Source organism: Argentina silus, assembly GCF_951799395.1.
Source record: "Argentina silus genome assembly, chromosome: 11".
NCBI lineage: Eukaryota > Metazoa > Chordata > Actinopteri > Argentiniformes > Argentinidae > Argentina > Argentina silus.
Window position 1 is genome coordinate 17,775,775 of NC_139665.1, and position 11,223 is coordinate 17,786,997.

General features: G+C 46.8%; 1 protein-coding gene across 1 annotated transcript in view; it reads right to left on the bottom strand.

The window, feature by feature from the left end:
• Positions 1–11,006, bottom strand: part of LOC310811837 (growth factor receptor-bound protein 10-like) — a 27,175-nt gene extending 16,169 nt beyond the window's left edge. The window contains exons 1-5 of the mRNA XM_083680153.1: positions 10,915–11,006; positions 7,784–7,898; positions 4,755–4,848; positions 1,378–1,633; positions 848–971 (exon numbers count right to left, since the gene is read on the bottom strand). Coding sequence (XP_083536279.1) covers positions 848–971; positions 1,378–1,633; positions 4,755–4,848; positions 7,784–7,834 — 525 coding nt within the window. The 5' untranslated portion in view covers positions 7,835–7,898; positions 10,915–11,006. The remainder of the gene's footprint in view (positions 1–847; positions 972–1,377; positions 1,634–4,754; positions 4,849–7,783; positions 7,899–10,914) is intronic.
• Positions 11,007–11,223: the final 217 nt, after the last annotated feature.

Genomic DNA, 11,223 nt, shown 5'->3' on the forward strand with positions numbered 1-11,223 from the left:
GACGCTCCGAGCCGGCGGGGAAGCGTGTGAACGGGAAGTGGCCCTCCGCCGTTTCAGTCGGAAAAGCAGGAACACCAGAGACGGCAGACGGATGCAGAGGGTTCACAGGGCTCCGATACCGAGATGTTCCCATCCTTACTCCGGAACGCCGCCCTCCAGACTCGCAGAGAGACAGAGAGAGAGAGCGGGAGCATCCTGTAGCGTCAGCTCACCTCAACACTACCTCGATGCGTGTGTATGTGCGTGTGTGTGTGCGTCTGTGTGTGTGTGAGATTGATGACGACACTTCCAGAATAACACAGAGTGAGATAAACCAGAGTGACCTATTGTATAATCTAAGGAAAGGCATGTCTAAAGCCAAAGACAACACACAATACTAACAGAATGATGCCAGAACATTACAGACTAGTCAGCTGATTGAGTAACAAAACACACACACACACACACACACACACCCATACCCACACGCACACGCGCACACACAGACACACGGCTCTTTGTCTCTTGGAGTTTACCTAAGAAGCTACACAACTATAACACACACTCTTTGCAGAACCCTTTTTGGTTCCATGTAGATCGCTTTCCACAGAGAGGGTTCTACATGGTACCAAAAAGGGTTCTTAAAAGGGTCTTCCTACAAGAACAGCTGAAGAACTCTTCTGGTTCTAGGTAGAACCTTTTTTTCTAAGAGCGTTGTCTTTGTGCGTGCATGCGTGTGCGTGCTTGCGTGTGGGTATATATATTTGTGCGTGTGTATGTGTGTGTGTGTGTGTGTGTGGGTATATATATTTGTGCGTGTGTATGTGTGTGTGTGTGTGTGTGTGTGTGTGTGTGTGTGTACACTTACATGGTTGTCGTTGATCTGGATGGGGCTGAGTATAGGTGATCCTGTAGGGCTGCAGAGTTCAGGGAAGGGGTTTGGGATGGCCGGGAGAGAGGAGGGACGCACCTGCTGCTCTTCCTGCAGTCTCCTGTAGGGGGAGACAGAGACACATAGAAATCACAGCCATAGATAAACACATGGACGTGTTACAAACATGGAGATGTTTCAGCATTTGAGATTCAGGATCTTTATGGTCAATAAGATGGCACCAAGCGTTCAGAGGTACAATAACCTTCTAGTATGAATAGAGAGCAACATGTGTTGACAATCTGAGGAATCAGTGACATGTGTTGATTGAAGTACAAAATAGAGGAGCGAAAACAGATCTGAGAGGACTTGGTAGGTCAAACATGGTGATGGATCCTCCCAGTCCTCCAATGGGTAAAGTGGCTGTTCATATCCAAGGCGTAGGGGCCAGGGGCTAGGAGAGAGAGCAGTAGGTTGTGCTGTGTGTGTGTGTGTGTGTGTGTTGTTGTTGTTGTTGTTGTTGTTACCTGACGGCCTGGATGTGCATGGGCAGGGAGCAGTGCAGCCTGTCCCCGGGGGAGGAGGAGGAGGAGGAGGGCAGAGGGGGGGCAGGACGCTGGGGGGCCTGGCCCCGCCCATGGTGAGTGTGCCCGTGATGAGGAGCGTGCGTGTGGCCGTTGTGCAGGAGCGGGGCGGTCTCTGTGTGTGTGCTGCAGGTGGAGTAGAGACTCTCCAGAGAGGAGTTCATATCGTTAACCAACGCCTCCAGATCCACATCATCCTCTACAGAGAGAGGGGGGGGGGGGGGGGGGGGGGAAATAATGCAGTCAGAACAAAGCAATAGCACACTCTCCTACAATTCTCCAAAGCTTTAATCTCACCACTAGATGTCACCATAGACTAAATGACATGAGTATATTGTTGTCCTGCTGGAGAATTGAGGTATCGTGGATGTCACCTAAAACTAAGGATGCAGAAAGATCTATTTACTACAGACACATACTCACAAACACACACAAGACCCTGCTCATTTGGCACACAGACAGTCTACGATGAAAAGGCCTTGAGCCTCTCTAGGGACAGGAGGGGTGAAGGAGGGTTAAAAGTCCAGTAAGAAGTTTGAGCTTTAAAATAGTGCTCAATGGCCATGATAAATCGACAAAAAATGTTCAGTGAAGAGCGCTGTTTTGGTCCAAACAAAGGGCTCAAAGACATGGTATACATGGTATAAGGTAGGTAAACATGGATGTGGGACACCATAACAAACAAACAAACAAACAAACAAACACACACACACACACACACACACATACATACATTGGATACAAGAATGGGGTTACCGTGCCATTCACAGCAAGGGTCTGACCGTCTGGTTTCTAACGACACAGAGATGTGGGTGTGACTCAATGGCAGGCACACACACACAGACATACACACACACACACACACACACACACAGACAGACAGACTCACACACACACAGGGACACACACACACAGGGACAGACTCACACACACACAGGGACACACACACACACACACAGGGACACACACACACACACACAGGGACACACAGGGGGGGACAGTCTGGAACATGAGGTCATGTGATGCTGGGGTTCAAATACAGGACAGGGGTGGCCAGGAAGAGAGAGAGATCAAGAAAGAGGATAAAGAAATGGGGGGGTGAACAAGAGATAGCTAAACACAGTGTGAATGAGGACAGAAAAAGAGTGAAAGAGGTTAGAGAAGATAGAGAGGAAGAAAGAGGTGGGGTTAAAGGTTGGTTAAGGACGGTTATTATTATTCCAGAGGAGAGTAATGAGGAAGCATTTATATTTCAAACGTTGCTACAGATCCTTCAAACGTTGCTACAGAACGAACCTCCTGTAGTCGGATTTAAGTCATTAAATGATAGTGTTTGTGAACCTTTGTTGGCTGCCTGCCAAAGTGGCTGGTAAGATTTACAGTTTTACCATCCAATGTCAAAATGTACCTGCATTTGGCTGGTGGCTGCTGTTAATTTTTTTGCCCTGAATCCATCGCAAACTGGCTAGTCCTGTCCCTATTCTGTGTAACTCGCTACACACACGTCTGTGCAGGTCTTCTGAGAGAACGGAGAGACAGGTTAGAGAGAAGCAGGTAACCTGAGACAGGGTATGTCTATACTGGACCTGTCAGATGTGATGCGGTAAAAATGGTCTATTGATGTGCAGAGTCAGAGTCCGAGTGAAACTGTAGCCGTGTGACATTGATTTTTTTTCATTTAGAGTCAGCACACAATGGTACATCCACGGTACACACTGGCAGACGAACCAGAACAGACAGAACCTCAATCCACCTAAATCTAACAATTTTAGAGCCTTTTGCTGACCAATCACAACTCCATTCACTACTGACATTTGCACTACTGACCAATTGGAGGGAAGTAGACATACACAATCTTACTATCTCATCATTGCTGTTTTCTGTGCAGATCTCATGTTTGGATGTGCCTACATAGATTTTACCTACCGGCCTACCTACCCTGGCTCAGTTTGACCCAATTCTACATAGCATGTTCTGTAGCTCTGTCTGGGTGAGTTTGACTGACAGTACAGCCCTTTTAGGACAGCCGTGCCACTTCCTCTGGTCACTTTTGGCCACGAAACCAATAAAGTTGACGGAGGGGAAGGACAAACAGAACATTCACAACAATGCCCTCATATTGAATTTTGGAAGCAACGCGCATCAATGTCACTTTTGCGACTGATATTGAAGACAATGTCCGACTAACAGATTGGATTTTTTACTGCAAAAACTGCTAGCACTAGCTAGCGCTACGTGAAGAGGGAGGAGACAACAAACAAACCAATTTCTGACTAACCGGTATTTTGGAAACAATTTGGATTTGCATCATATTAACTATATATATGCACTGTCCTTGGAAAGACGTTAGATTGTCATTTAATATCTATAAATAATTTTAGAAACAAATTTTTTAGGGAAAGCGCCATTGGACCCCATTCATTCTCTCCTCAGCCTCATGTGCACCCCTGTTGGTACAAAATATACTGTTCTCTGCCTATAGCCTTACATAGTAATGGCTTTGCCTGGCTCAGCTTGGCTAGCCCCTGTACTTTAAGGTGAAACCATGTTTACTTTTAAACCACACAACCATAGCCAACAGTCACCACAGAGACCAGATGTCGGCGCCCCTGGGGAAGGAATGAGGTCAAACACAGGAAGATTTACAGCCTCACTATCCAGCAGGATTCCAACAGGATTCCCAGGATTCTGCTGAATGGCATCGGACTTTCTGGGAATCTTTTTACCACGAGAAGGAACGGGCAATAGCGAAACACTAAAACGCCTGTCTATATAACCTCTCCATCTGGAGTGTAGAACCCAGAGAGACAGAGGGAAAAGGAGAGTGAAAAAGAGAGAAGAGACATGGAAAGACAGGGAGGGAGTTTTAGGAAGACAGGAAGGGCAGTCTGTGTCAGCAGACAGGGCATGGTATGTACAGTTTAGCGAGCCCCTCTGGACCAATGTATGGATGGAGAGTTCCTGGTAGAGTAGAGTTGAGCGAGCGAGCGAGCGAGTGTGTGTGTGTGTGTGTGTGTGTGTGTGTGTATGTGTGTGTGTGTGTGTGTCTTTCAGGAATCTCATGTTGTGCTTTTCACACAGCACAGCATATGTGGTTTGATGGCCATATTTCAGGTTGTCTATTTGTGTCTGTTAAGATACAGTGTAGAAAAGCCCTGGACAGATCGGTGGGCCTGAGAGAGTGAGAGAGTGAGAGAGTGAGAGAGTGAGAGAGTGGCTATTCAAAACAGAGGAATACAGTACAATGGAAAAGAGGAGGGGTGAGAAGACAAGGACATTTCTTTGACCTTTTGGCGAAAGGGGGGGACACTAAGACTTACCTTGATGATGGGGGGAGCTGCGATGGCGTGGGGGCTGAAACTCTGGACCAATCAGTTCCTCTTGTCTGTGAGAGGAAGTCCGCTCCACGGTTTCCTTTAAGAAAGTAAAAACAGGAAACAGAACTATTAGGACTTGGACTGATGAGAACATGATAAGACTCAATAGAAGACAATATTAACTATTTGTGATTTGTGATTTTATTAATTTCTTCTTAATTCTTTTTTTTACCATGTCTACAGTTATGCTGTATTCAAAAGAAGAACATTTCTGTTAAATACCTGCTTGAGTTTCACTACTTCTTGATTGGCAACATTTCAGCCTACAACCAAGCCTATCAACATACAGGTGAACTGAGACAGACAGACAGACAAACAGAAAGACATACATACATAATGTACACACAAACAAACAAACAGACAGACAGACAGACAGACAGACAGACAGACAGACAGACAGACAGACAGACAGACAGATATTCACTCTCTAGAGGATTTCTTATAAACAAGATTGACATCATGACACTGTGACACCATGACCACCTGACTCTTTGACCTCCTCCGGGTGCCTCAACACTTCTGTATGGACGCAGACACAGGCAGGAAGGCACACCCACAGACTTTATTTGGGGAGCATCAGAGGTTGCCTTCCACATGTGTGCACTGGCAGATTTATCATCCAACCATCCAACACACACACACACGCACAGTCAAATATATGCACATCCACACACACTCAGGTCCTAACACATTCTTTAATTCGAAGCAGCCTCAGAGCCAGAGCACTGCTGAGAAGGAGGGGAAAAAAACAAAAACCTTAACACTTTTTCAAGTTCCACTTTTCCAGGAAAGCAAAGAACGCGGAAGCACAGCTTCCAGGAACTACTCGCTGCCAAAAGGCCCACCACACACACACACATACACACACAGACACACACACACACACACATACACACGCACACGCACACACACACACGCACACACACACAAACACACACACACACGCACACACACGCACACACACACGCACACACACACACACACACAGCTCCCCAGGCTCTTGCGAAAACATCCATAAACTCCCGAAGAAAGATTGACTGTGCAGCTTGAGACGGGTCAATGGCTTTCCAGGGAATACTATAGATATAGCAGGGGCCTATGCTATGATTACACTTCAGGCTCTGGGGGATTATGCTATAGGAACGTACTATAGGCCATAGCAGGAGGGCTATACTATAATAACGCTGTAGGCTATAGCATGGGAGCTATGCTTTAGGATGACACTATAGGCTATAACAGGGGGCTATGCTATATGATAGCACTATATGCTGTAGGATAACACTGTAGGATGCTATGGGATAACTCCATAAGCTACAGCAGGGGGCTATGCTATAATAACACTGTAACTGTTACAGCAGTTTTACCAGTGTTCCGCTCCACTTCGTAGTAATAGGTTATAACTTGGGCTCAGAGTTTTCCTGGTCTGGTCACCTGGCCCGATCCATATCACGCAGATAAGGGACAGCGCTAGCACGCACGCACACACACACACACACACACACACACACACACACACGCACGCACACACACACGCACGCACACGCACACGCACACACGCACACACGCACAACTCTTGCTCCAATACAGCCTTGGAACGTCGCCCAGATTCCCAAAACATGCCCAGAGTTATGTATGGGGGTTATGTAAGTAGGCAGGGAAGAGGTCCCATTTGCTCTCTATCTATACACACTAAACCTGTAGTCACTGCCCAGTGAGATAGGCAGCATGGATAGTGTGTGTGTGTGTGTGTGTATGTGTGTCTTATCATGCTGTATCATGTTGATGGGACAACTTTATATAACCCACCTCAAATCAAATCAAAGTTTATTTATCATTTACTCCTATTTATCATATACCAAACCTGGCCAGATCTAGTCTAGATCTAGAATGCAGGTCTGATCTTGAGACCAGGCCTGCATTCTGACTAGCCCCTAATGTCACAGACCCACTAGAAATCCCACGCTTTTAGGGCTACCAAACAAAGCTGAGGAGGGGGGGGGGGGGGGGTGTTGTTGTTGTTTGTTTTCCTGCACTATTTTTAGGGCCGAATCCAGCCTAATTCCATAGGGTCAGACTCAGTGAGATGAGAAAAGCGTGGTTGAGTCACAAAGGCCTCATTCACTCTGCTACAGCGAGGCTGGGCCATGGAACTGGGCCTTTCATCATTCAAGAAGCAACGGATTTTATGTACAGCAACTTAGTCAAGAGTCTGGAGCCAATGTCCAACTCCTGTGACTCAACCATCACAAGGTTAAATATAGTTCACCACGACACTTTACAAGTCAACACACACTTTTTACATGTCAGCTGACTATCCCCGTGGTAACACCAGGCATGCCGACACGCGACACCCGCGTGGTCACTACGGTTACCGAGCCGTGAGTGAGCAGCAGCAAACACAGGATTGTTTGTGTGTTTACAGAAGTGGTTGTGTGTGTGTGTGTGTGTGTGTCACACCATACTAACACACACAACCACTTCTGAATGACAAGCATTCCCTGATTATTACAACTTTTATCTTTTTTTGTGATCAACCTTTTCTTTATTTTTATAGGTATATATCCCAAGGGGAAAACAATAATATACAGTATTGTACAGTTGAAATATATAGTGTTGTCAAGGTAAAGCAAACACTTCCATGCAAAATGATAATGTACTGGCATTTGGTGTAAAAGGAATGAAAAATGAAAAAAAAAAAATAATAATAATATATATATATATATATATATATATATATATAATGCATAAAAACAACTTTTGTCTATCTTGCCATACGTTTATACATCATGTTTTACATTATTTACGAGACACAATACATCACCACTGGACTGACAATGATGTGCTACTTTTAGTAGAATGGAATCCAGGCTGAAACACAATGTGAGAGAAGCATTCCCAGAAACACCAACTTCAATTCAGTCCTATGATCAATAGATTTCCTGGAATCAACTTTGGAATATCTGGGTATTTACCTGGTAATTTGGGTGGAGAAGGAAGTAGTCCGGACATCCAGCTAAGGCCATTTTATCCTTTCACAATTCCCTCTTTTGGGAATCACATTCACTCGCTCCTCAGCAGACTTTATACCTGCACATAAAAGACATCAACATTACACACAGAACTCTGGCCAATCTCAAAGACAACTCCCAAACGATGAGTCATGAAGCATCTGAAATGTTTGTTGTCTCGCATTTCATATGAAACGGCTCTCAGAGGTAAAACAACAAAGACTACCTACACACAGCTATTGCATAACACACAAACAAGTCAGTTCCCAAACACACCACCACCTCAGACTCAATAAGAGAACATCTCCTAGCACATGACCGCTGGCCACCTGCAGGCAGAGTGAGGGAAGAGAGAGAGAGAGAGAGAGAGAGAGAGAGAGACACAACTCACTCAAAGAGGTTGGAATAGGAGTAAGCTATTTTCAGGTTCCCCATTATACTGGCTTATCTCAAACTCCTTTTACTCAGGAAGCCAGAGGGAGTGGGGGTATGTGGGGGGTGAGGAACTGTAACGGTTAGGCTTGGGGTGTGGGGAGAGCCCAGACATCAGGCTCGTGTTTTGGGTACGGTCCTGGAACATTTTGATCCCCCCCTCCCATACACACACACACACACACACACACACACACACACACACACACACACACACACACACACACACACACACACACACACACACACACACACACACACACACACACACACACACACACACACACACACACACACACACACACACACACACACACACACGGGTAATGAGCTCTACCAAGCAACACAGGGTTTGAACCTTTATTTATCCAGGTTAACCTCATTGAGATAAAAAAAAATCTCCTTTTTACGAGAGTAGTCCTGGTCCCCTGATGTCATTTGGGTTCTCAACCTGAGCACTGTCACCCGGTCCAGTCTCTCCTTCTGTCTCACTCTCCCTCTCTCCATATCTCCATATCCCCCTCTCTCCCTCTCTCTCTCTCTACCTCCTCCCTCCCCCTGGCCTGGAGCCCGGTGCAGACTGGGGTCAGTGCAGCGTGACCGGTGGCTGGGGGAGAGGGGTGGTCCTAGCCATCATCGTCTAACCAGGTCAGTTTACCCAGGCTCACTTACAGTATAGTACAGTTACTGCCTCACTCACTCTGTCCATCCCTGTCCTGCTCTCTCTCTCACTCTCTGTCCATCCTCTCTCACTCTCTCTCCATCCCTCTCTTGCTCTCTCTCACTCTGTCCATCCCTCTCCTGCTCCCTCTCTCACTTTCTGTCCATCCTCTCTCACTCTCTCTCCATCCCCCTCCTGCTCTCTCACTCTCTGTCCAACCTTGTCCTGCTCGCTCACTCTCTCTCTCTCTCACACACACTCTCTCACACTCTCTCCTGCTCCCTCACTCTCTCACACTCTCTCCTGCTCCCTCACTCTCTCTCATTCTCTCTCACTCACTCACCCACTCTGTCCATCCCTCTCCTGCTCTCTCATACTCTGTCCATACCTCACCCTTACTCACTCACTATCCCTGTTTTTCCTCCTCCCACTGCCTCACTCCATCCACAGCATGTCCCCCTTCCTCTCTCATCTGACTCTCCCCCCCCCGTCTCCATGTTACAGGTCTTTATGTAACATTAGACACAATGCCTCCCTCCCCCACTCTCCCTATCCATATCTCTCTCTCTCCTGCCGGCCGCCTCCCTAATCTCTGGCTCTATAAAGACTGCCATCTTTCTCTCTCTCCTCCTTCCCTCTCTCAGCCCCACTAATTACTGTTTCCACTGGGGCTCTGCTATCTTTAGGTCATCACTTCTGCTGTGTGTGTGTGTGTGTGTGTGTGTGTGTGTGTGTGTGTGTGTGTGTGTGTGTGTGTGTGTGTGTGTGTGTGTCTCTACTCCTGAAGTGCACATTCTAATACCTCATTTTACTCTGTCCCTCCAAATATCTGCATGATCAGGCTTAATGTATGCATTCACAGCAATCAACATACGGAATCAAATTGCTATCTGAGAGGCTAGCTGGAATAATGTTATGGCTGTTGGTCAGGGAGGGTCCATTATGTGTATCTAACAACCATGCTGGTCTATTGAAACTAAACCCATGGACTCTAAGCACTTGACATTTGCTGACATTTGTATTTGCACCTGAAGAGAGAGACAGTAATTCAGAAAGATTTAATGGTCAAACAGAGAGGGCCAGGGAGCAACTTAATAATGCCACTCTGTGTGTGTGTGTGTGTATGTATGTGTGTGTGTGTGTGTGTGTGTGTGTGTGTGTGTGTATGTGTGTATGTGTGTGTGTATGTGTGTGTGTGTGTGCGCGCGTGTGTGTGCGTGCGTGTGTGTGTGAGTGTGTGTGTGCGTGTGGCGTGTGGTCTTGGTCTCACAGCAGGTTGCTGAGTGGTTTGAACCGCTGCTGGTTTTGTAGCTTTCCCAGGGTCACTCTACAGGGGTGCACTCCCACAACAAACCAGGGCACTCCCTCGAGTGTCTAAATACCCAGACAGGACTCCCGTAAGCATTAGGTAAGGTTTAGTCATGTTATGACCACCTCCAGTAGAGCAATATGGTTGGAACCCTGTCCATAGGAGAGTAGTCTCCTGCTTGCTGGAGTGCCAGGCTGTCAGACCCACTGATCTATATCCAGATACAGGTCAGACCTAGCAGGGCAGAGGACTCGGTGACAGAACAGCTCTCCTTGTCAGGTGACAGGAAGTTTAACAGGGTGCAGAGGATACATTACATAATAGGTAATGGATCTTTATGACATGCAATCAACAGACACAGCAATTTACTGTAAAACACACTGTAGTGGCCTGATGCAACCATGCATTTGCATTTTTGCTTTCCTAGATACTGTATTATGTTTCCAGTGCATGGGCATGACTTCTGCAAAGGATCGACTCTCACTCTCACTCTCACTCTCCCTCTCCCTCTCCCTCTCCCTCTCCCTCTCCCTCTCTCCCCCTCCCTCCCTCCCTCTCCTCTCTCCACGAGCAATAATAGAAAACAGAACACTCATGTAAACATTTGAAATTAAACGTAATTCAAAGACAACTTTGTGAATCGGCAAGCCACTCATAACAGAGCGATGGTCAATAATGAAAAGAGAGACTCACCTCGAGACCCAGCAGAACTCGCTACGCAAGAAGAAAGCTGAAAACACCGAGGAACAGCGCAATTGAGTATCGGTGTTAGGATCTAGATTCCGCGACCGGCAATATCTAAAACCAGTTACAAAATTCCTGCTGTTGTCTCTCACGTTGTCCTTCTCGAGCGGCGTTCGCAAACACTGCACACACACACATACACATACACTACACTTCTACCAGCTGACACGCTCAAACCACACACACACACACACAGAGGAAAACTCCCCTCGGCCACGCCCCTTTACGCAGCGGACGCCCCTCTCGCAGGGAACCCCA